The sequence below is a fragment of the Carettochelys insculpta genome, chromosome 28 (assembly GCF_033958435.1).
Source record: "Carettochelys insculpta isolate YL-2023 chromosome 28, ASM3395843v1, whole genome shotgun sequence".
Lineage (NCBI taxonomy): Eukaryota > Metazoa > Chordata > Testudines > Carettochelyidae > Carettochelys > Carettochelys insculpta.
The window spans coordinates 13538906-13565198 of NC_134164.1; the positions used below are offsets into that span (position 1 = coordinate 13538906).

Consider the following 26293-nt stretch of genomic DNA (forward strand, 5'->3'; position numbering starts at 1 on the left):
GGCGACACAGCCACGAGAGCGCCCGTGCTCCAGGGCAGCTTGTGCCTGGAACATCGCCCAGGCTTGAGGACAAAAAGTTTCCATCCCCACCGCCTCTCAGGAGGTTTTCTTGTCCCCTCCCGTTGTTGTCCACTAAAAGCCAGGGTAGACTTCACTGTCTGTTGGTGACAGAGCCGGCTGCCCACCACGCCTGCCCTGATGCCTTTATTTGGCCAGTTCGGAGCCCCCCAGTATAGAAAGGATGTGGACGCACTGGAGCGGGTTCAGTGGAGGGCAACGAAAATGATTAGGGGGAGGAACCATGAGGAGAGGCTGAGGGATTTGGGCTTATTTAGTTTGCAGAAGAGAAGACTGAGAGGTGATTCGATAGCAGCCTTCAAGTTCCTGAAGGGGAGCTCTACAGAGCATGGAGAGAGGCTGCTCTCAGTGGTGACAGACGGCAGAACAAGGAGCAATGGTCTGAAGCTACAGAGGGGGAGGGGGAGGTTGGGTATTAGGAAAAACTCTTGCCCCAGGAGGGTGGTGAAGCACTGGGATGCGTTGCCTAGAGAGGCGGTGGATTCTCCCGGCTTGACAAAGTGCTGGCTGGGATGATTTAGTTGGGGTTGATCCTGCTTTAGGCAGGGGGCTGGACTCGATGTCTATGGACTATGGATGGACTACGATTCTACGGTGTTGTGATCCCTGCTGCCCTGCAGGGGCACGCTCCTCCCCGTGCAGAGCTCTGGGGCGCACGGGCAGCTGAGTGAGCTGACCTCTTTCAGGAACACGCAAAGAGCAAATCGTGGGACTGTTCCTGTCCTGCCCCGCACTGGGCACACTGGGGCAGGCAGCAGGTGCTGCAGGGGGAGGGCGACAGGCTGCTGTGCTGCTTTGACATCCCTCAGCACAGAGCTCCCAGAGCTACTCATGGTGCCGCTCCCCCCAGCTGTGGGAGAGCTCAAAGGGAATCCCAAGATGTACAGGGATCTGCTCCACCTTCCCACCACACTGGACTGTGGGATACGTACCCACAATGCATTGCTCACACGCTGACTGGCGCCCCCAGTGTAGACACGGTCTGTCAACAGGAGTAAGTGTGAACACCCTCTGGCCATTTCTGTTTTGTCAACTTTTGGGCATCGACCTTTGTTTTCTCAACAAACAGTGGCAGCATAGCTGTGCTCTTCAAGGCAAGAGCAAGCCGAAGGGCTGAGGAGGCCCCTTACTCAGCAACGGGGAACAACAATGACCAAAGACGGGGGAATGCAGAAGTTTCCCTTTTCGCTACAGAAGTGAGCAGTGACAGGGTGTCTAACACGGTTAGTGCCAGTGAAAGTGAGGTGGGGCAGACGCTACCGTAGCCAAAGAACAAGGTAAAAGTTACTGAGAAGTTACTGAGACGAGTGTGACAGGGTCAGGCCAGAGGGGAGAGAGGCCACACTGAACGGGAGGAGATAGCCTGGCAAACTAGCAGAAGGACCCTTCCGGGCAGGAGGAGCAGCTGAGCTGCAGCATCCCCAAGAAGGGGCAGCTGAGCTCACTGGAGGCTGCCCCATGACTGTTCAAAAAGCCTCCCCTGCTGGAGCCGGAGCCCAAGAGAGCATTGGAGCGGGGTCAGGAGACAACAGCAGAGACAGTGGGAGTGAGAGAGCAAGAGGAGAGCACCAGTATTGCCAGAGATAGTGGGGAAGTGAAGAGTCCCCACAGGGAGTGGCTGGTCTCCCCTCCCCAACAAGTGACCACCGAGGTCAGCCAGGGGCTGGGGAGAACGGCTTACCCAGCCCAAGCAGGCCAGCCTACCCCAGCCCCTTCAGCTGAGGGACAGAATCCACGCTGTGGCCAGGGCACATGGGGCCCACACCGCAGTACCCAGATTACCTACAGAACAAGCGGCTGGGCCCAGGAACGAAACTGACTCAGCCACACAAGTTTGCAGAAGGGAAGACTGAGGGGTGATTTAAAAGCAGCCTTCAATTTCCTGAAGGGGAGCTCTAAAATGAATGCAGAGAAACTGTTCTCAATGATGGCAGAATAAAGAGCAATGGTCTGAAGTTACAGAAGGAGAGGAGTAGGCTGGATATTAGGAAAAACTACTTCACCAGGGGTTGATCCTGCTTGGGGCAGGGGGCTGGATTTGATGACCTCTTGAGGTCCCTTCCAGCTCTGTGATTCTATGATTCTAAGTCACCAGGACCTGATTAAATGCACCCTGGAATACTCAGGGAGCTGACAGGGGAGATATCAGAGCCATTAGAGATGAAACAGAAGAGACTCCAGAAGACTAGAAAGGGGAAAAAATTGGGTCAATATATAAAAAGAAAAATAAGGACAAGTCAGGAAATTACAGACCAGTCAGCTTAAGTTCTGTATCTGGAAAAATAATGGGGCAAATAACAGACCAATCAATTTGCAAACATCTGGAAAATAATGAGGTGGTAAGTAATAGTCAGCAAGTCATGTCAAACCAACCCAATCACTTTCTTTAACAGGGTTACAGGCCTTGAGGAGGGGCAGTAGATGTGGTATATCTGGACTCTAGTAAGATATTTTGATTGCTTCTCAAGAGGCTATGTGAGGAAAGCTAACTAGGACAATACAACCGAGATGGAGCAGCCATCAGGTGGCTGTGTAACTGGTTGGAAAATTTTTCCATAAAGTAGTTATTAGTGGTTCACAGTCAATATGGGAGCGCATTATCAAATGGAGTCCCACAGGCATCAGTTCTGGGTCTGGTTCTTCATCAGTGACTGAGATAATGGCATAGAGAGAGCACCTATAAAGTTTGTGGATGACATCAAGCTGGGAGGAGTTACTAGTGCTTTGAAGGATAGGATTAAAATTCAAAATGATCTGGACAAACTGGAGAAATGGTCTGAAGAAGATAGGATTGAATTCAACAAGGACAAATGTAAAATACTCCACTGGGGAAGGAACAGTCAGGTGCATACTGACAAAATGGGAAATGACTGGTTAGGAAGAAATACTGCAAGGGACCTAGGGGTCAGAGTGGACCACATGCTAAATATGAGTGAAGTGGAACGCTGCTGCAAAAAAACCAAACATCATTCTGGGATGTGTTAGCCAGACTGATGTTAGCAAGATGTGATATTGTTTGGAGTCATTGAGTTTAGGAAGAGGTTGTTTGAAGACAGAGAGCTGCTTTTCTGTTTACTCCATCCCACGCAAGAAGCCAGAACCAACAAAAACCAGCTGGGCTACCCCGCAGTGATCTGCTCAGTCACTATGACAACAATCAGATCTATCCCTAGGACAATCCAATACACAACATATTCCTCCCTCTTTAATAAGAAGGTCCCCTTAATAGAACAAACATTAAAGTAGGGAATGAGGGTAGATCCCTCCAGTTCCTGGCTAACCCCCGGGGATTATTTTGCCCCATAACTGAGGACTGGCCTTAACTAAACATCCAGCCATCGAGGAGGCCTTCATGCTCTGGGTGGATTACAGTGGGCATCTGGTGATATTGGTGTGGACCTGACCGTGGGCTCAGGACTTGAAGCACCAACAGGTGAGGCTGTCGAGCCAGCCCGCACAGGGAGAGGTTTGTGTTTGGTGCAGGCGGTTAGAGAATCGAGAACTGGCAGTGCTTTTGACTACGTACCTCACCGGTAGTGCTAAGGTAAGACAGCTCAGCTGGAAACGTATCCTGGGGGCAGGCATAACCTGGTAAGACCTACCACTGTGACAACCCCATGTACAACACAAGACATGAGAAGTGCCGTAATGCCCCAGCTGGTGTATTGTGTCCAGTTCTGAGCACCTCATTTGAGGAAAGATGTGGACAAACTGGAAAAGGCCCAGAGAAGACCAACAAAAAGTATTAAAGGTCTAGAGAACAAGAGCTACGAGGGAAGACTGAAAGACCTGGGTTTGTTTAGTCTGGAAAAAGAGACGACTGAGAGGGGATGTGATAGCTTTCAAATACCTAAAAAGTTGTGACAAGGAGGGAGAAAAATGATTATTCTTCTTACCTTCTGATGATAGGACAAGAAACAATGGGCTTAAATTGCAGCAAGGGAGGCTTAGGTTGGACATTAGGAAAACCTTCCTAACTGTCAGGGTGATTAAGGACTGAAATAAATTGCCTGAGGAGGCTGTAGGATCTCTGCCACTGGAGATTTTTAAGACTGCTTTAGACAAACTTACCTGTCAGGGACGGTTTAGATGGTTCTTGGTCCCGCCGTGAGTGCAAGGGACTGGACTATCTGACTTCTCAAATTCTCTTCCAGTACGGCGAGCCTATGGTGTGTGATGATGTAACTGTCCAACTTTCATGTGGCATCAGGGCAGGTTTTATTTTTAAACCTTATGGCTCCAGGTCTCTGTTCTGACAGGTGCATGTGAGGGTCTGTCAGGGGCCCTGGTAAAGTGCCTGATTTATGAGTGGATGAGCACAGACCCCATCACAAAGCCTCCCTCTTCAGGCATCACCAACACCACGTGGTGTTTTCTGTTTGGGTTCGAAAATGACTGAGGACCGAGACAGAAATTGCTGTAGCCCCATTGCAGTCACTACTGATACATGCTGAGTGTCTGGCTTTGGCTCTTGGAAAGTGCTGTACGGCACCCAAATTCCATATCTAACACACCCTATAACAGCCACTGGCCTAGTGAAACCTTAAGCCTGGGGAACAGCCAGCCAAGCCAGGCCAAAGTGCTATGCAGGGAAGGGATAATGTTTCCTGTGCCCAGGTCACTGAGCCAAGTGGATTTTCCCAGCCGGGGGAAGCAGCCGACAGGGGCCAGGAGTGCTAATGCTTTACTTACATGTACTGCTGCTTGTAGTTTTTGCCGACGTCGGGGGATCGGATCTTCTGCACTAGCATTCGGATCACGTTCAGGAATATGAGGAAGTTCATCTAGTGAAGAGAAGAGAGGGTTTGTCTCAGCCTGGGACTGGAACCTGCCCCCCAATGGTATTCCTGAACTGCAAGCCAGGTGCCTCTCTGTCTCCCCACAGGTGGCTTGGACACCCTCCCAGGAATACTGCTGTCCCCTCTCATGCCACTGGCCCTGTGTCCTGCATGTTCACAAAGGAGAACACCCCGCGGCATACTCACAAAGATGGCAAAGAGGATGGGAGCCTTGATCACCCACCAGTACAGACTGGCATAGTCATCCCAGCACCTAGGAGAGAGCAGGGGACATGCAGAGGCATTACTGACTCCTTGGGCCTTTGTGGAGCAGCTCCATAACACTGACACTGGTGCAGACCTGCAAGCTGGGGGTGTGGCTAGCGAGCTACTGCCTTTCACTTACAACAAGAAGTCCTGCGGCACCTGACAGACTAACAGATATTTTGGAGCATAAACTTTCGTGGGCAAAGACCTGTTTCACCAGCTGCATGAGTCGGGGGGGGCGGTGTTCAGAGGGGTATTTAAAGAGGAGGGTCCCAGCAGAGGGAGGGCCAGAGCTCACAAGGTGGAAAGGGCCCTTTATCAGTAGTATGTACGAAGAGAGGAAAAATCAGGTCAGATGGGGGGGAGATATGGCCCATTCTCAGTCAACACCTGACTGAGTGGGGAGTCAGGTGATGGGGAGATGTCAACACCTGATGGTGTGGTTGGTGTTAGGTCCTGTGATGATATCGCTGGTGTAGATACGTGAGCAGAGTTGGCAGTGGGATTTGTTGCTGGGATTGGTTCCAGGCTCAGAGTTACTGTGGTGTGGTCTATAGTGGCTGGGGAGGATTTGTTTAAGGTTGGCAGGTCGCCTTTCACTTGTCAGTCACCAGCCCGAATCCAGCCTATCTCAGCCACAGGTAGCCGCTGAGGCCACTCATGGCTGCTTGGTAGCCCCTGGAGGAGTCGGATGACTCTCAGCCTAAGGCTCTGCTCTGAAGAGTTTACAGACTCATAGTGGCCACTCTGTGACACAAGTGATATCTTACTGTGTGCGCGCACATGTGCGCGTGTGTGTGCATGCGCGTGCACATGTGTGTGCGTGCGCATGCGTGTGTGTGTGCGTGCGCACCTGTACACATAGCGTCTGGACACTGGGATCTGCATTGGGTCCTACAGCGAGAGCTCCCGCAGTGGCAGCCACAGCAGCCTGGCACACGCTCCCTGTGGGTCGCAGGGTGGGGCAGCAGAGGGAGGGGGAGGGAGCTCAAACTCAGAGCAGCGCACACACTAGCATCTTTTTAACCCCCCTCACCACTTTTAGCCACACTTCTGATTCGGGGGGGGGAGGCTCCACTCCTCCTGGCACTGCCGAGACTTGGGGAGGTCCCCCCAGCCTGGCCTAGGAGAGCTGGGAATGTTTGGGGGAATACACTGTGACAGGACGGGGTTCTGGGCACATCTCAAGAAATCAATCCAGGTACTGTTGAGTAAAATCCAGGCCACTTACTAAGGCAAATCTACCAGCCTCTACAGCACCTCTGCCAGCCCCACAGGCCAGCCAGAAGCCACACAAGCAAACCCACAGACTTCCCAGCTGCTCTACCAGCCCAGACCAGCAAACCCAAACTTTAGGTGAGAGGTTATTACATCTGTTTCACCAAACACCACACAGATTCTTCCAGACCCCAAAGGGCCCAGCCCCAGCCCCGGTCAATATATACTTGGATCTTACCACCAAACCACACAAAAGCCAGATCCTTAGATCTAATACCTAAGGGTTCATTAATACAAAAGGAAGAACAGGGTTAGAAAGAATAATTGTTAAAGCGACACTTTACACGCTTCAGTCATAACCTCTGACGCAACCAGCAATGTCATTTGCTGAATCTTGAGAATCTCTGAAAGTTCATTTCAGGTGACATAGATTCATTCGTTAGAACATTGTAGATCCGGCTGCTGGGGTCCCCATGCTGGGACATGGACACTTGGAAACCACGAGAAGAAAGATCCAAGATGAACACTGCTAAATCCACATGATCCTGCTCAGGGATGGGCCCCTAGTCCAGACAGGCTTAACTCTGAGGATTGTAGAACAAAGAAAGTACCTGCCAGGGCCCCTCTTATACCTTTTCATATGCAGAGGGAAAATTCCATTCTTCCCATTCGTCTTGGTTTACCACCTGACCAGGTGGGTCACTGTGCTGAGGTTCCATTTGTTGCAGTCCCAGTAGGAAAGCCCACCATCACAAAATGGGTATTAGCCACCTGGGCCTTCGCTCAGTCTATTGGCCGGGCTGGGGTGGAGCCCCACCTCCCTTTGTGAACCTCAGCACTGAGACATTTCTCACATAGCTGCAGAGCTAAACATCTGTAACTTTACATACGTATCAGCTACAGACACACGAGTAGCAGACATAGAGTCAGGCATCATCAGCTTTCATGTGACACTTCACAGGGCACCCCTAGCACAATATTTGGGGCCAATAGTCACACTGGGCATATAAAATGTTTTCCAGACCCAATAAAAAGGTCCAGCCACATGACACCCTCAAGGCAAAATTGATGCAGGAGGGGATGCCAGTAACATCACTGAATGCTTCGCAGGGCCTTCCCATGCTTGGCTCTGGGCCACCACAGTTCAAACCCAACATTAGAAGTGCCAAAGGTTTTTGAATGGCTTGGGAAACCTTGCTTGTCCAACACAAGCTTCACCAGTGGAGTCACAGGCTCATCATATCCTGCTCCAAATTCAAAACTACGCTCACTTAGAACAATAGCAGATGGGATCTGCTCCTGCAGACAGGCCACCCCACATCCCATGTGCTCATGCCCAGAGTTGCACCAAAGAGCAAATTCATCCAAGCAGGCTCTGGCCAATATTTGGAACGTAGTCACAATCCAATAAACGTACATACAAAGTTTTCCACAGTGTATGATCCTTGGCATTTCGCCACACAAGCAAAATAGCTGAGTGCCTCAGTTTCCCTTGCCATACCATACAGTAAATTTGGAATGCTCCTTCTCATGCGAGAAGTTACAAGTCTTGTTACAGGCAACAACAGCAACATGCCAGAATTACAAAGTTCTTTTACATACAGTTCATGCTTTATATACATCCATGTTAACATGTTGCATGATTCTTTCCAAACATTACACACATTGTACAATTTTACAACTTTTGGTAACAGCAATACACCAGTTACAACAGCTAACATCAGTAGCAAGAACAAATTCATGGCATTTGTATATTTACATTGTCTCTTGTTAAAACACAACTTTTGTGTAACATCCTTGAGAATCTGGCCTTTTGGGGTTAAATGGCTAATGCTTTTCTTTGCACCATCAAGTTCTAATCTTCTCCCTTGCCCCGTGGGGTAGAACTCTGAATTTCCTTGCTGTCTGGGTGTGCCAGCCCCTCTAACAATGGCTACAGCTAGGGAGACCTTTCTCTTCAAATCAGTCTGGAATTCTGCCTTTTCACAGACCTCCAGCAGTTTCCCTGAAGCTGCTCCGTGAGTCTGAGACAAAGCATCCACCCAAAACAGTTTCTTTCTAACCCTTTCTGGCCCATAGCTCCTTTGTTTTACCACCTCCCACTTCTGTTCCCACTTGGAATCAAAAGAGGAGTCCATTACAAGAATACAAGTGTCCACCGTGTACAGAGATCAGACATTACTTGCCCACTCCTGTCTTTTAAAGAAATTAACTGCACAATTGTCCTGCTCCACATTCTCAGTCATATAATCTCCTCTCTGAACCTGAGACCCATTCTGCTCATTCACAACAACAATCTGGAACACCACTGCATTCCCAGGAAGCTGGTCACACGCAGTCACTTGGTCTTTACAGGGCTGCTCAAATTCCCCCACTGATTTCATTTTCCCTGGACCACCTATCTCCTGAGAAACCTTCACACTGCCCATGTCAGACCCTTGCAGAGCACAGCCAGTAGTTTCACACTCAGGCAGGTCCTAGCCATCAGGAACTGAAACAAACTTCTCCCCAGACAAAGGGCTGCTCTGGCTCCTACAGACAAGCACCTTTCCTGATCACTCTTCTTCACCTCACTCCCATTTTCTGCAGTCCCCACAAACTCCTCAGGAAAACTTTCAGGGGAATTCTCTTCTTCAAGAGCTCCCTCAAACAACAACTCACCCTTCTCTGGCTCCACAGGGGAACTGCTCCCTTGAGCAACGAACAACTCTGGTATTTCACCTACTTCCAGGATCATTTCTAGCCCATCGGGCAGATTCCCACACAATCCCCTTCCAGGCAGACAGCTAGTACCACTAGACAAAAAATTAGGATCACTTTTCTCCCTTCTGCCACCAGCTTCTTTATTTTCATCAGGCAGCGTAACTCCATTGCCAGTCTGCTCTTCCTGGCCGCGTCTACACGTGCTGGCTACTTCGAAGTAGCCGAGCCAACTTCGAAATAGCGCCCGTCACAGCTACACGTGGCGGGCGCTATTTCGAAGTTGACATCGATGTTAGGCGGCAGGACGTCGAAGTCGCTACCCCCATCAGGAGATGGGAATAGCGCCCTACTTCGACGTTCAACGTCAAAGTAGGGAACGTGTAGTCGTTGCGCGTCCCGCAACATCGAAATAGCGGGGTCCGCCATGGCGGCCATCAGCTGAGGGGTGAGAGACGCTCTCTCCAGCCCCTGAGCTCGATGGTCGCCGTGTGCAGCGGCCCCCTTAAAGCTCCCCGCCCCCTGCCTTCCTGTGCAGGAAGCTGAGAGAGCGTGCAGGCAGCAGCATTGCCACGCGGCCAGCCTGCACGCTCCTCCGCACCCACAGACACCCCCACCAGCTGCGATGGCCTCCCCCCAGCCCCCAAAGCGCCCACAGGGCACCCCCCCAAGGGGAGCCAGGGCTCCCAGACCAGCAGCCAGGCTGGGAAGCAGCAGCGGGGCCCCTCCTGGACGGAGGCCGAGCTTCGGGACCTGCTGGGGCTCTGGAGCGAGGAGGAGGTGCTCCAGGTAATGGGGAGCAAGAGGCGGAACGCGGATGCATTCGCTCAGCTGGCCGAGGGCCTGGCTGCCCGGGGTCACCCTGCCCGCACGCCGGATCATGTCCGCAGTAAAGTGAAGGAGCTGTGGCAGGGTTACGCCCAGGCCCGGGATGTGGCCGGCCGACCTGGGGCCGCCCCCGTCACTTGCCCCTTTTACAGGGAGCTCAGGGCCATCCTGGGCCCCCGGAACACCTCCTCCCCTCCGGCCACACTTGATACATTGGCCGAGGAGCCCCAGCAGGCCCTGGAGGCGGAGTCCGTCCTGGAGGCAAGCCCTGCACCCCGGGGGCTCCCCCAGAAGCCCACCCCTGGGGCACCGGAGGAGGAGGAGGAGGGGGAGTCCTCCTCCAGTGACGGGGGGCTGAGGATTATCTTGCCCTCAAGGAGCTCCAGCAGGGCGTCCGCCCACCGGGTGTCCCCCAACCGTGGGAGGGGACCATCAGGTACGTACCCCCCCGGTGCGCACCCCCGGGGTTGAGGGGCGGGGGTAACAGATATGACCAGGGCCCTCCACATGCCCAGATGACCATGGCCCTAAGGACAGCAGTGGCATGTCCCTCACAGGAGTGCATCAGCCCCTGCCCCCCCCCCAGCACAACAGTGCCATGCCCCATCCCTGGGGATGGGGGGAGTGAAACCTCGGTTCCCCCAGGGGGAGGGGGTGGGATACCCATCAGCAGCAGCAGCAGCATCTCCCGGGGATGGGGATGGGGAACCTGCAGCAGAGGGGTGGGGGGACAAGGGCCACGGCTCGGGGCCCACACTAACAGCTGTCTCCACTCTTCTTCCCCCCTGCGTTCCGCAGCTGCACCATCGGAAGGACCGGAGAGCGCCGGCGAGGTGTCAGTGGTCCCGGAGAGCCCACCGGGGCCATCACTCCAGGCCAGCCCCTCGGCGGAGCACCGACCAGCCCCAGGGCGGGGACGACAGTGGAGCCAGCCCCACTCTGGACAGCGACGGACCCCCAGCTGCTGGCCATCCACCGTCGGCAGCTGGAGGTCACCAAGCAGCCTCTGCGGGTGGAGGAGCAGCGCCTTCAACTGCAAGAGCGGGCGCTGGCCTGGTGCCAGGAGGCACGGGGGGCCTTCATGCATACGTTCGAGCATATCGCGGACTACCTGGCCCCCCCATGCCGCGCCGGCCGCCGCTGTGCCCGCCCTGCCTGCTCCACCCGCTGCTCCATCTGCTGCGCCATCCGCTGCTCCATCTGCCGTCGCACCACCACCCACCACCGAGGGCCTTTCCGACAAGGGGAACCTGGGGCCAGCTGACACCCACCGGCCTTATCTCCCAGTCCGCCCGGCCCCCAGCCAGCCCCGGCCAGGGCTGAGGCCGAGGCACGGATCGCGGCTGCCCACCCCCAGCGCTGGACATTAGGGGGTGTGGGGCCCAGGACGTGGCCCCCGCTCCCCCTTTGTATATATTCCCCTCAGTTTTATGTTCGTTCGTAAATAGTTTCTATTAGACCCCTGTTGTTATGTTGTTGTTATGATGCTGATACCTGGCCCCCCATGTACATAGTTCTCCCCTTCCTTGTCTTCCCCTTTTTTTCTTTCATCTTATCAGACTTATAAGATAGATAGATAGATAGATAGATATATGCAATATTTATTCGGCCTGTAAATAGTTAGTTAAGATATTAATAAGGAGAGTTCAACATAGATCTGGTTTTACAAACAAATGTCTGTTTTTATTTTCAAGAATGGTGGGGGGGGGTGCTCTTGGGTGCTCTGTGGTATGGGCGTAGGGGCAGGGAGTGTTGTGGAGGATGGGGGGGCAGTGGGGGGCCTGCCAGTGTTCACCCTGCGGCCTCATCGAAATGGGCCTGCAGGGCCTCCCGGACCCGGGTCTCTTCGGAGCCCACCTGGCGACTGGGGGCAGCGGGTGGCTGCACATCGGCCCTGCCTGCCTCCACAGCCCAGCCCTGAAACAAGGCCTCCCCCTTGCTCTCAACGAGGTTGTGAAGGGCGCTGCACGCACCCACAATCTGGGGGATGTTGGTGGGGCCTGCATCCAGGTGGGTGAGGAGGCACCTCCAGCACCCTTTGAGGTGCCCAAATGTGCGCTCCACCACCTGGCGCGCGTGGTTCAGGTGCAGGTTGAAGCGCTCCTGGCTGGCAGAGAGATGGCCCGTGTACGGGTGCATGAGCCAGGGCCGGAGGGGGTACGCCGCGTCTGCGATGACGCAGAGGGGCATGGTGGTGTCCCCCACAGGGATCTCCCGCTGGGGGATGTAGGTCCCCGCCTCCAGCCGGTGGCACAGGCCCGAGTTCCAGAATACCCGGGCGTCATGGGTGCTGCCAGGCCAGCCCACATATAAGTCCAGAAAACGGCCCCGGCTGTCCACCAAGGCCTGGAGGACCACTGAGTGGTAGCCCTTCCTGTTTATGTAGCGTCCTCCACTGTGTTCCAGGGCATGGATGGGGATGTGGGTCCCATCCAGAGCCCCGAAGCAACTGGGGAAGCCCAGGGTGGCAAACCCCGCGATGGCGGCATCTGGGTCCCCAAGCCTCATGAGCCTGTGGAGGAGCAGGGAGTTGATGGCACGCATGACCTGCAGGGGAAGCACATGGGAGAGCACCAATGAGGGGTGTGCAGGGTGTGTGTGGCCCTCCCCTGCCAGGGCCCCACTCCCCTCCCCTGCCAGGGCTGCCTCCCGCTCCCCCCGTGGGTCCCTTACCTCCATGAGGACAGCCCCGATGGTGGCCTTGCTGACGCCAAACTGCTGGCCCACGGATTGGTAGCTGTCTGGAGTGGCCAGCTTCCAGACAGCAATGCTGACCCGTTTCTCGACACTGAGGGCACGCCGCATGGCGGTGTCCTGTGCCTCAGTGCGGGGGTGAGCCACTGGCAGAGCTCCAGAAATGTCTGCCGGCTCATGCGAAAGTTCTGGAGCCAGCGGTCATCATCCCACTCTCCGAGCACCAGCCGCTCCCACCAGTCACTGCTCGTGGGGTAGCTCCACAGCCGGCGGCGTGTGCGGTGGGGGGGTCGGGGGGCTGCAGGGTTGGGGGTTGCATCCTCCTGCCCTGCGGGCAGCTCCTCCTCTGTGGCAAGGAGGTGATCAGCTGCCTCCTGCATGGCATGGAGCAGGGCGAGCGCTGCTTCTGCAGGGGCGGCTGGGTGGACCGCTGGCTGCTGCTGCTGCTGCTGGGGGTCCATGACTGTGTCGCTTGAGGTGTGTGTGCCTATGGCTCTGCAGACCGCGTGCTGTGCAGGCTGCGTGTGTCTGGGAGGGGCCCTTTAAGGGAGTGGCTAGCTGTTGCCCCGGAAGCGCTAGTCCGCCCTGTGACCCTGTCTGCAGCTGTTCCTGGCACCCTTATTTCGATGTGTGCTACTTTGGCGTGTAGACATTCCCTCGCTGCGCCTACTTCGATGTGGTGCTGCCCAACGTCGACGTTGAACGTCGACAGCACCAGCCCTGGAGGACGTATAGACGTTATTCATCGAAATAGCCTACTTCGATGTCGCTACATCGAAATAAGCTACTTCGATGTAGCGTTCACGTGTAGACGTAGCCCCTGTGTCCTGGCTAGAGGATGACTCTGGTCAGACAGAGTCCTCTCGCCCCCTCTCAGTAACACCTCAGCATCAGGCAAAGAACAAGCAACAGAAGTGTCTGGTCTCTGGGATTCCCCAGTGATGCTAACTGGACAGGACCAAGTAAAAGCATCATCCTCCCTAGGAGACACAAAACTAGGCCCACTTCCCACCTGGGCTTCAGCTGTACTCAGATCAAACTCTGGGATCTTAGCACCCTCTCAAGCTCCCCCAGGCTCAGACAAAGGATTCACCTCCCTAGGAGCAGAAGCACCCTTTGCACACAAAGAACAAGCTCCCTTTTCAGGGATGCCACTGCCCAATGCAAACAGACAACCAGAACCATTCCCTCTGCTCCCGCACCCAGGGCTGGATTCAAAATTACACCTGCAATGCTCTTTTGTGGTTCCCTCTCCAGCCACCACAGGCTGGGGGGCATCCTGCTCAGACACAGGACTGGATCACTCACAAGTACCTTTTCCAAATGCACACACACAAAGGCTCCATTTCCCCAGGCATGCTGCCGCTGTTCACCACAGACAGACAAGCAGAGACACTCCCTCCTTTGTCCCCGCCCCCCTGGCTGATTTCAGACACACACCTATAAGGTAAGGCAGCTTCTTTCCCAGACACTTGCCACTCCCAGTGGATAAGCTGCTTCCCTGCACAGACACATAGGCACCCTTTTTTCTGCCAGGCCTGGAAGAGCTTTTCCCAGGCCTGTCCTCGCCCTTAGCAGACAAACTGCTTCTCTGCACAGGCAATGGCTGATCACTCTGTTCTTCTTTAAACAAATCACCTTTCTCTAGCATACACCTTGTGAAGCTATTCACAGACAATAGCTTGCTCCTAGCAGACAGCGGGTTAGGCTTATCCGCGCTCTCTGCTGGATTCAACACACCAGCCTGAGCTTCTTTCCTAACACAAAACTTACCTTTCTTCTTCGGTAGGATTTTAACCTGATCCTTAACTTCAACCTGCTTCACAGAAACCTCCTGCTCCGTGCACCTCTCCTGTCTCTGACCTAATTCCAAGCTCCCTTCTAAGGATTTAGACTCACATTCAGGGATTGCAGTGAGAGATGCACTGCTTTGCTGCCCAGACAAGCAGCTAACTTCTTCAGACCCACAGCCAGAGACACTTTCCCCTTGGCTATTGCAATGCAGGTTAGTGAGAGAGCATTTCTCAGAGCTACCCACATCCCCTTTACCACTCGCCCTGTTACATACAGGCAACACAGACACAGAAGAGCTACACAGATACTCATTCTCAGACATGCCCAATGTCTTACACTTAGAGTCCGTACCAGAAGAGTTACACACTGGAGTTCCAGGGCACTGCTGCTCTTGCTTCTCCCGTGATGATTTTGACCGTGATTCCAGGGCTCAAAGCTCAGCTTCCATCTCCTTCCTAACTCTGGCATGCATTGTCCTCTCTGCTTTGACCTTTTGCTCTCTTACATCCCATGCCAGTTGGGCTTTTCTTTTGGCCTCTTGCATCCTCCGATCTTAGCTCTCCTGCATGTCCTTTATATGTAGGTCTGATAATTTCTGCAGATAATCCAAAAGCCGTTCTCCCTCTATTGTGGTCACCTCTGCAGGGTTCAAAGCACCAGGTAAGGGCTGCACTCACTTGGACTAGCCCCTTTTCCACTTGGCCCTATTTTCAGCAGTCTTTGTCTTCACTGCTTCTGCCTGGTAGCAGACACGCAGCAAAGAACCAAGCTCCCAACTGTAGCTTCTTTGCCAAAAGAGATATTTCTTTCCCAGCACGTCTCTTCCAGGGCTTCTCTTTCCAGCCCCTCGTACCGTTGCAAATTTATCAGCCCCTCATACCATTGCAAATCCCTTGCAACTGCATGTTAACCAAAACTCTCTCAACACCCAAAACTCAGATTTAGAACAGCGTAGGGTCCTGATCCCAAGCTTAATTGACCAGGTTCTGTGGACCCAAACACGACTACGCCACTGTGGACGGGGTTCTGGACACAGCTAGAGAAATCAGTCCAGGTACCTTTGCTTAAAATCTGGGCTACTCACAGACCCTGGCTGGGATTTCCTTCTTACTAAGGCAAATCCAACCAGACTTTACAGCACCTCTGCCAGCCCCACGGACCAGCCAGAAGGCACACAAGCAAACCCACAAACTTCTCAGCTGCTCCACCAGCCCATAAGAACATAAGAATGGCCATACTGGGTCAGACCAAAGGTCCGTCCAGCCCAGTATCCCGCCTGCCGACAGTGGCCAATGCCAGGCGCCCCAGAGAAGGAGAACAGAAGACAATGATCAAGTGATTTATCTCCTGCCATCCATCTCCTGCCCTTGTACTGAAGGCTAGGGCACCATACTTTACCCCTGGCTAATAGCCATTTATGGACCTAACCTGCAAAAATTTATCGAGCTCTTTTTTAAACCCTAATAGAGTCCTGGCCTTCACAGCCTCCTCCGGCAAGGAGTTCCACAGGTTGACTGTGCGCTGTGTGAAGAAAAATTTCCTTTTATTAGTTTTGAACCTACTACCCATCAATTTCATTTGGTGTCCCCTAGCACTTAGAACTCAAGTTCCATTTGCTAATGATTATTACACTGTTTGGGCTGGCCAGTTTCTCATGCATGCAGCTTGACAATTGAGCACAGACAGATGTTTGTATTGAATTAAAACCCTCTGAAAAAAATCCACTCTCTTGTCCAACAGTGGATTCTAGCTCAATTTGTAGTGTAAATTGTCATAGCTGGTTTACTTTGAAATTGGTTTATACCTCAGGATGGTATGCAGCAAAAATGGTCAAAGGATGCAAAATGTAAAGTAAAATGCCCTAAAGGTTGAATGGTTCTCCTGTATGTAGCATTGAGCTCCAAAAAGATGATCTTAACTCTGGGTGGCATGTCTGTTATAATATTGGTTTAACATTGTCTGGATTGCACTATAGTGAAACGGGTGTCAGGCTGTTACCGTTCACAAAATTTTTAAAAGAAACTTTCAACAAGGGAGCACCTTTGGACTCTCTCCTATTTTTAAAACCTTCTGTACCATGACTTGGAGCTGGCAGAGTAGCCTGTGGACTTCAGCACAACTATCAGCATTGCTGTTCAAGCCCAGACCAACAACCCCCAACTTCAGGTGACAGCTTATTAAACCTGTTTCACCAAACACCACACAGATTCTTCCAGACCCCAAATGGCCCAGCCCCAGACCCTAGGCAATATATAGTTGGCTCTTACCCAAACAACCAGGCAAAAGCCAGATCCTTAGATCTAATATCTAAGGGTTCATTCATACCAAAGAGAGAACAGGGTTAGAGAGAAGAATTGTTAAAGCAATACTTTACATTCACCGATCATAACTACTGACACAGCCAGCGATGTCATTTGCTGAATCTTGAGAATCTCTGAAAGTTCATTTCAGGTCACAGATTCATTCAGTAGAGCATTGTAGATCTGGCCTGCTGGGGTCCACATGCTGGGACACGGATCCGTGGAAACCACGAGAAGAAAGATCCAAGATGAGCACTGCTAAATCCACATGATCCCGCTCAGGGATGGGCCCCTAGTCCAGACGGGCTTAACTCGTGACAACTGAAGAACAAAGGAAACACCTGCCAGGGCCCATCTTATAGCTTCTTATAGGTGGAGAGAAAATTCCATTCTTCTCCATAGGCCTCGGCTCACCACCTGACCAGGTGGGTCACTGTGCTGAGGTTCCATTCGTTGCAGTCCCGGTCGGAAAACCCCACTGTCTTGGGGTTCTGAGGTCCCCAAGCTCTGCACCCCATCCACAGGCAGGAGTTACTCTCACCCAGCAGGTAGAACAAGTAGTTTATTAGTCTACAGAGGCACAGCTCAGCACAGAGGTGTCAGTACAGCCGGGAGAGACAGTCATTCCAACCCATCCTGGGGGGAGGAGCCCGAGGGGTGCCCCATCTGGTGTCTAGCCTCCCCTCAGCACAGGCTGGCTGCCTTTCCTCTCTCCCCCCTGCTTCCAACTGCCACCTCCAATTCAAAACCCAGCATGGCTCCTCCCTGTTCTTTGCTCAGGTCAGAGGTGTTACCTGCCAGCCTAGGTTACAGCCCCAGGGGGTCATCCTTAGCCACTGGGAGCTGCTTCACTTGTCACACACACACACATCCAGCCTGACTCTCTCTCACACACACCCCACCACAAAATGGGTGTTGGCTGTCTGGGCCTTTGCCTGGTCTATTGTCCAGGCTGGGGTGGAGCCTCACGTCCCCTTGTGAACCTCAGCACTGAAACATTTCTCACAGCTGCAGAGCTAAGCATCTATACCTTTACCTACATACATGATACAAAACAAAAAAGCAGTCATGTAACACTTTAAGGACTAACAAAATAATTTATTTGGTGATGAGCTTTTGTGGGACAGACCCGCTTCTTCAGCTCATAGCCATACCAGAACAGACTCAATATATAAAGCACAGAGGTCTAAAAATTATCAGGGTTGACAAATCAGAAAAATTGTTATCAAGGTTGGCAAATTAGAAGAGCAGAGGGGCGGCCGGAGCGGGGTGGTGGGCGAGGAAGTTAAGAGTTAGATAAAACAAAGTATGTAAAAGAGTCCTTATAATGGGCCAAGTAATTGCTGTCCTGGTTCAAACCACGTGTTAATGTGTCGAATTTGAATATAAATGACAGTTTTGAGCATTCCCTTTGTAAACAGTTGGTAAAGTTCCTTTTCAGTAAAGCACAGACTTTCATGTCATTAACAGAATGGCCCACTCCATTAAAGTGCTGGCTGACAGGCTTGTGAGTTAAGAGCTTTTTATGTCTGTTTTGTGTCTCCATTCATTCTTTGTGGAAGAATGTTTGCAGTCAGTCCACGTATCTTTGTCCACATATCTGTTCTGGAGGTACCATCACTGGACCTAACATGCTATTCACAGAATCATGGGCACATTCTCCTGTTCCTCAACTAACACTGAGGGAAATGAAAAGTTTTAATTCAGAACAAGGAAGTGAGAAAGAGAAGTGGGAAACTAAAAACTGTAAAATCAAGTCTTTGAAAGGTCAGAATCAGTTTAACTTGATGATGGAAAAAGACCCTGTCTGGGAGAACTAACCTCAAGATTGCGCTAATGCAACTGACAGCTTTATAACCATAAAAGGCAGACCATAAATAAGGGGAAGGGGAGATGTAATAAGGGGAAGGGGAGATGTAACTAGGGGCGGAGCGGCACGGGGTTAAAAAGGCAAAAAGGATAGGCTGTAAGCTCCAAGGACCCTAACCAATGGGGGCCTAGGAGGAGGGCTTCTGCGGTCGGGTCAGGGAATAAATATGTATGTGGCTCATGCTGGGGGTGTGCCCATGCGGACACCCTTCTCTTGCAATTGAAGTAAAAACTCTCTCTGTTCCTGCTGCCTCGGGTAATTAATCCCTTGGAAAAGGGAAATATTTAGTTTATCCAAATTGTTTCTAACAACACCACATATGCCATCACGTGCCAGCAATACCCACACCCTGTATGTATAGGACAGACTGCAAACACTTCGACAAAGAATGAATGGACACAAAACAAACATCAAAAAACTCCTGACTCACAAGCCTGTCAGCCAGCACTTCAATGGAGTGGGCCATTCTGTTAATGACCTGAAAGTCTGTGTTTTACTGAAAAGGAACTTTAACAACTGTTTACAAAGGGAATGCTCAAAACTGTCATTTATACTCAAATTCCACATATTAACACATGGTTTGAACTGGAACAGCAATTACCTGGCCCATTATAAGGACTCTTTTACATACTTTGTTTGATCTAACTCTTAGCTTGCCCCCATACACCCCGCTCCTGCCGCCCCTCTGCTCTTCCGATTTGCCAACCTTGATAACAATTTTTGGACCTCTGTGCTTTATATATTGAGTCTGTTCTGGTCTGGCTCTGGTCTGGAGAAGTGGGTCTGTCCCACGAAAGCTCCTCAGCTAATAAATTAATTTGTTAGTCTTTAAAGTGCTACATGACTGCTGGTTTGTTTTGATAGGATACAGACTAACACGGCTCCCTCGCTGTCACTATTCATACATGATACAGACACAAAAGTGGAATACACAGACTCAGGCCATCATCAACTTTCATTTGACACCTCCCCTGGCACCCCTCAGCACGATATTTGGGGCCAATAGCCACACTGGGCATACAAAATGGTTTCCAGACCCAATATACAAGTCCAGCCAGGTGATGCACACCCAGAGGAGTGGCTGCAAAGCAGTGCAGAGGGAAGGGCCTGAAATGGGTGCAGCCAGGGCCAGGAGGGGCGTGGCCATCTAGCTAAACTTCCCACCCAGAGCCAAGTTCACAGTGCCAGGTTTTCACCCCTCCAGCAGAGGTTCCCTCTGCACCAGTCTGTTCCCAGTGCTGCTCAGGCCTTGTCCATGTGGGAAACTGACCAGCCTTGCTCTAGCGCGACCCCGATTAGTCCTTCCCCTCAAAGCATGGGCAGCCACAAGCACCCAGCGGGGCAGGCCGGCATTAGCCCCTTCATGCTGCTCCGGCACTTCCCTTGGTTCTCACGAGGCTGGTGTGGCATAAAGGGGCTTGAGAGTGACAAGAATTTGACCCAGTAAGTTCCCATGTTCTGACCCCAAACTCTCGTCTCTTTGCCCCTGGGACGCTGCCCCTCCTGCGCGTGTTTGTACTGTGCCTGGAGCGATGGGGCCTCATCCTGGCTGGAGCCTGGGGACACCACCAGCATAGGACATAGATTACACTAAAGCCTCTCCCCTCCCTCGTTCTGCTACTCACTGTGGGCAGCCCCAGGGTCCACGCTTGCTTTGGGAGGCAGGGCTGGGGGAAATGCTGGCCCCACTGAAATCAGCTAATAAAACCTCACTGGCTCCAATGGTGTGTCTACACTGCAGCTGGGAGTGAGTCTCCCATCAGGGTCCCCAGCCTCTCACTAGCAGGACTCACTGCCAACAGCTCAGAAGCTGGGCTGGGGGTGGGAGAAGGTGCTGGTGCCTGAGCTCCAGCCAGGCCACATCCGAGCAAGGCCGACACAGCTATTTCTAGCATGCTTGGACTGACCCTGGCTCCAGGACCGGGACCAGGAGGCTCCCTCCCAGATGCCGTGTGGACATGCCCAGGCTGAACAGCTGGATCAGCTGGGGCTCCTAGGGACTTTGCCTTGGACAACGGAAATCGGCTTGTAGCTGTGCAGCGCCTCCCCCCGGAGCACGTAAAAGCTGAGCTCTAGACCTTCAGACTCTGCCGCTCATCCATGCCAGTCTTGCCCCATGGGCCCTGAGCTCACTCGGGACGCCTGAGCTAATGATGCACAAAGGGCAGGGCCTGTGTTATTCTTACCCATGGTTGTCGTATTGTAGACGGGTGAAGATCCACAGGCTCACAATGAGCATAGGGACACCTGCAAGTACAGAGGCCAGTTGTTCTCCTGTGACAGAGCAGGGCACTCCATGCTACCCCCTCCCCGCAGCAGGGAAACCCACCCTGGTAAATCTACAGCACTGACATCTCCACCGGGCAAGAGGGTCTTCCAACCCCCTTTGCCCACTGCAGACCTGGGCGAGCCACTCCCAAGGCTGCCAGGGAAGCAGATGCTCAAGGCTCACCCCTCTGGGTATGGGGGATGCAGGATGGTGCTTGGACAAGTGGGACAACATGGAGGTGCAGGCCACCTTCTGACAGCTGCAGCAGCCACTGGGAGCTGGTGGAAGAGGTTCACAAGGCCTGGCAGTGATATGTGAAAGGACTCATGGTCCAGTGGTTGCAGCAGGAAGCTGGAACTTGGGGGTGGAGTGTTTTCCCACAGACTTGTCAAGCAACTTCTTCTTGAATCTAGCTCTGCTCCACAGGCACCTCCTGGATCTGATCCCAACAGCCACATCTTCTGCTAGCAACTACATACGCCTCTGCTCAGGTTGGTGAACATGGGAGCCATCTATCGGTCCCCCTCGCCGCATCTATGCCTCCTCCTACCGCCCCACATATCATCTGTCCCATGTCTTCCCTGCCCCATCCATTCCCACACAAGCCCATCCAGCAGGTCTGATCTTCCTTGGTGAAGTATGCAGAGTTCTACAGATGGTTGGCAGCTGAGAAATCTGCCAGTATTTTCTCTCTCCTGTTCCCCACTGGGGCCCTGCCCTGCACAAGCCCTTGATGTCCAGCAGCCACCCAGGCTCTTTGTCATGCTGGGTCAGTAGTGGGACTTGAAGTTTTTACAACAGAAAAATTTTCCCATTGCAAAACCATCCTGTTATAGAACCTGCTGGGACCAACTGTCACCACTGCAGCTTTGCCTGAGCTTCATTTCATGCCACGGAAGAAAAGTTTCATGCCAAAAGGGTTCCACTCTGTTTTGGTGGACATTTGTCAGCCCATGGGCTGCTCTGGGAGGACATCTAGAACGTCTGGTCCCTCTCTAATGATGCTCCACATGGACATCCTGGGTTCAGGGTTGTTCACTAGCGTTCACTCTACTCACCCCAGCCGATGAGGGTGTACCACCAGAAGTACCTCTTGTCAGAGGTGAAGGTGAGCAGCAGGAGAGTTTGCAGGTACATCCCCTCCACAAGAAGCCAGTAGAAGTTGGCCAGAACTGAGTACTGGAAGAAGGCAATGGCAGCCTTGCAATTCACCTAGTGAGGGAAAGTGGGAAAGGTTCACATGGGCCTTGGCCCCAGCAGCCCCTACCCCATCTGCTGAGCCCCATCTCACCGTTGACATGGTGCAGTGATTGATGGACTCATCCGCGAAGAGCACGGAGTCTTTGATGAACACGGCGACCCCCCGCAGAACGAAGGAGGCGAAGAAGTGGATGTGGATAGAATTCCGGGTGCAGTGAAGCTTTCTGTAGAGAGGAAGAAATCCCAGGGAGCTGAGGTGTGTGGGGTGGGGTGAGGGCTCTGCATTCTTAGTGGCAAACGCACACGGCTGCATACAGGCTTGCCGCGGCCTTCACACCTCAGGGCCAAATTCAGCACAGCTGCACCAGCTATGAGTTTGCCAAGCGACGTGATCGAGGTGGATATGCCACAGAGGGCCATTACTGCCCAGATTTTAAGGCCAGAAGGGACCTATCACCCATGTGATGCCCTGCACAGCACCAGCTGCTACCTTTCACCCCGCCCCACCTGTCCTGAGCCCAATGACGTTAGCTGGGCTGAAGCATTTCCGTCCTCGTGACTGAGCAGTTGTGCAGCACCCACAGGGGCCTGGGAATGGACTGGAGGAGAGATACCCTGATAATCTCTGCAGACGGTTTCTCCTCCCCACCTTACCCCATGTCCCTGTACTCTGCCCCAGCACCCTCGGAGATAACGGCTCCTGACCTCAGATCTGGCAGCTCAGTTTGCCCCTGAGCAAGACCCAGCCAGGCCTCCAGGCAGAGTCGTCTCCGAACCCGCTCCGAGCATTGCCCCCCCATGTCCTGTCACCAGCTGTGGCCAGCCTAAGCAAACCCATACGTGGCTGGGCCATTGTGCATTCGATGGGAAGCCACAGACCTTGGGCAAGTGACAGCAGCTCCAGAGTCTGCAAAGGGGGACTGTGGAGGGCAGCTCCCAGCCGCGGGGTGGAATGGTATCCCACGCTGGCAGAGGACATGCTCATTGCTGAGCCTGGGGCACCAGAAACAACCTCGGAGCTGCATTAGGCCCCGTCAGCTCCTCGCTCCACACAGAGCTCTGTTCCCTGCCCTTCCCAGGCCAGGCTCAGCTGACGGTGGCACGTCGCTGCAGCGGACCCAAGCTATGGTCCCCTGGAGTGGTGCCCACGGCAGCTCAATAGCTTCGAGTGCCACGCCCTGGGTCCTGGCACTGTCACCCTGCCTGGGGCTGCTTGGCTTGATGTTCCCTCTTGGCTGTGTGTCTGGTGGCCAAGCTCCATCTCCCCTCACTGCCCTTGTTCTCCTGTGCCTGTGGAATGCAGAGTTTGGGAAAGGTGGGGGCCAGTCGGAGACAGGGAGGACTCTCAGCACTCTGTCAGCAAGAACATAAGAACATAAGAACGGCCATACTGGGTCAGACCAAAGGTCCATCCAGCCCAGTATCCTGTCTGCCGACAGTGGCCAATGCCAGGTGCCCCAGAGGAGGTGAACCGAAGACAATGATCAAGCGATTTGTCTCCTGCCATCTGTCTCCAGCCTTTGACTAAAGGCCAGGGGCACCATACTTTACCCTTGGCTAATAGCCATTTATGGACCTAACCTCCAAAAATTTATCAAGCTCTTTTCTAAACTCTGTTAGAGTGCTGGCCTTCACAGCCTCCTCTGGCGAGGAGTTCCACAGGTTGACTGTGCGCTGTGTGAGGAAAAATTTTCTGTTATTAATTTTGAACCTACTACCCATTAATTTCATTTGGTGTCCTCTAGTTCTTATATTATGGGAACAAGTAAATAACTTTTCTGTATTCACTTTCTCCACACCATTCATGATTTTATATACCTCTATCATATCACCCCTCAGTCTCCTCTTTTCTAGACTGAAAAGTCCCAGTCTCTCTAGCCTCTCCCCATATGGGACCCTTTCCAAACCCTTAATCATTTTAATTGCCCTTTTCTGAACTTTTTCTAAAGCCAGTATATCTTTTTTGAGCTGAGGAGATCACATCTGCACGCAGTACTCAAGATGTGGGCGTACCATAGTTTTATATAGGGGAAGTATGATATTCTTCGTCTTATTTTCTATCCCTTTTTTAATAATTCCTAACATCCTATTTGCTTTACTAACTGCCGCTGCACACTTGCGTGGACGTTTTCAGAGAACTATCCACTATAATTCCAAGATCCCTTTCCTGATCTGTTGTACCTAAATTTGCCCCCATCACATTGTATGTATAATTGGGGTTATTTTTCCCAATGTGCATTACCTTACACTTACCCACATTAAATTTCATTTGCCATTTTGCTGCCCAATCACTCAGTTTGCTGAGATCTTTTTGAAGTTCTTCACAATCTACTTTGGTTTTGACTATCCTGAACAGCTTGGTATCATCTGCAAACTTTGCCACCTCACTGCCTACCCCTTTCTCTAGATCATTGATGGATAAGTTGAACAGGATTGGTCCCAGGACTGACCCTTGGGGAACACCACTAGTTACCCCCCTCCATTGTGAAAATTTACCATTTATCCCAACCCTTTGTTTCCTGTCTTTTAACCAGTTTCCGATCCATGAAAGGATCTTTCCTCCTATCCCATGACCACCTAATTTACATAACAGCCTTTGGTGAGGGACCTTGTCAAAGGCTTTCTGGAAATCTAAGTATATTATGTCCACTGGATCCCCCCGTCTGCATGTTTGTTAACCCCTTCAAAGAACTCTAATAGATTAGTAAGACACGACTTCCCTCAGATTTTCCCAAGGACAGAACATCTCAGAGCTTGGAAGGGACACAAACTTTCCTTCCCCAGAGCCCTGGGCAGCCTCTAGCTGAGGGGATGTCAGAGCTGGGCGGCAGGCTGTCAGCTCAGCCACTCGAGACAGAGCCCCATTTCGGGTATCGGAGTGGTGGGCCAACCTGGGGTCAGGAACCAAGAGGCAGACTCAGAACCCAAGGCCAAGGCAGGAGCTGAGAGTCAGGCCAAGGTCAGGAGCCAGAAGCAGGAGACAAGGCTGAGTTAGAAACCAGGTGTCCCAGCCAGGAGGGAAAAAGCCAAAGCAAGAGCCAAAGCAGCCCAAGGAAGCAAAGTTGTACCAGCAGCCTTCTGGGGAACTGCTCATTGCACACACTTCCTGGAGCCACCCAGGCTCCACTATCGGACCTGGGCTAGTCAGGAATGGCCTATGTAGTAATGAGAGGGCCTGACAATAAGGCCTAAAGGCCTGAGCAACAGTCAGTGCTTTGTTAACATGAAGCGAAGCTAAAGGCCTGACCAGTAAATGCTGAAGGCACCTCAAGCCTGCACAACACAGGGCAAACATGCTGACTGAAATTTAAAGGGTGAGCAAAACTCAAGCCTTGCTCACAGGGGCTTGGCAGAGGCCGGGCTGATCAGAAGCAGATCCTGAACACACCAAGCCCTGGGTTGGACATGTTGTATGGTACCAGGACCCTCCCCATAGACAACAGCTTAGTACCAGGTACATTCCAGCCAGGTTCAGTGCAGGGCCAGGATGGCAGCCTGATGGACAGGGTTGTTTTGATGGTACCTTGGATAGGATCTAGTTACATTAAGGGTTGTCAACATATTACAATTAGGGGAGGCCCCTGTGATACGTGACGTACAAGTAAGTTGTTTGTATCTGGGTTTAAAAGCATCACTCAGCTGAGGCAGGCCGAGGGGCCTAGAGCATGGCACAGCCTCCATGCTGCCAGCTGAGTCACCTCCACTGTCACCGCGTACACATGTATTAATGTAAACTGGCGAGTCAGGCTGGAGACTCATCAGGATGTTGGCGCCCATGCGCTGGTTCCAGTTCCTTCGTCCCTCACTTGTCATTACTGGGGGCCCTCAGAAGCCTGCGGTGTGAGCTGAGTGATCAGACCCAGCACTGGCATTCAGAGAGGGCAAATGCGCATGCAGCCAAAGGTTATCAACACCGCAGGGAGCAGAACAGACCTCCAGACACTGCACTGGTAATGACGTCTCGCTACAGCCTGTCCCTCTGGCACACTGAGCATGGCCTAGGGTGAGGGTCCCTTGGGTTCCTGACCTGCCAAGTGCATCCTCCCTTACGTCACCACCCACTCCTGCGACCGACCCCCCACCCTCGGGCTGAGTTACGGCAGCCCTCACAGCACCATGCAGAGACCAAGTTACAGAGAACCCACCATTTACACTGGGTTAAATCTCAAGGGGCCTTCCCTAACTGTCATATGTTGACACCCCTTAATGTAACTAGATCTTATCCATCACTTCCATAAGGTACCATCAAAACAACACTTTCTGTCACGCTGTCACTCCCTGTGCAGCAGAGGCAGGT

At 52.5% G+C, this 26293-nt stretch overlaps 1 protein-coding gene across 1 annotated transcript in view; it reads right to left on the minus strand.

The window, feature by feature from the left end:
• Positions 1 to 26293, minus strand: part of LOC142002539 (vasoactive intestinal polypeptide receptor 1-like) — an 87899-nt gene that overhangs the window by 25217 nt on the left and 36389 nt on the right. Inside the window, exons 6-10 of the mRNA XM_074978717.1 lie at positions 22088 to 22220; positions 21855 to 22008; positions 20714 to 20774; positions 5064 to 5130; positions 4771 to 4862 (exon numbers count right to left, since the gene is read on the minus strand). Of these exons, the coding sequence (XP_074834818.1) occupies positions 4771 to 4862; positions 5064 to 5130; positions 20714 to 20774; positions 21855 to 22008; positions 22088 to 22220 (507 nt within the window). The remainder of the gene's footprint in view (positions 1 to 4770; positions 4863 to 5063; positions 5131 to 20713; positions 20775 to 21854; positions 22009 to 22087; positions 22221 to 26293) is intronic.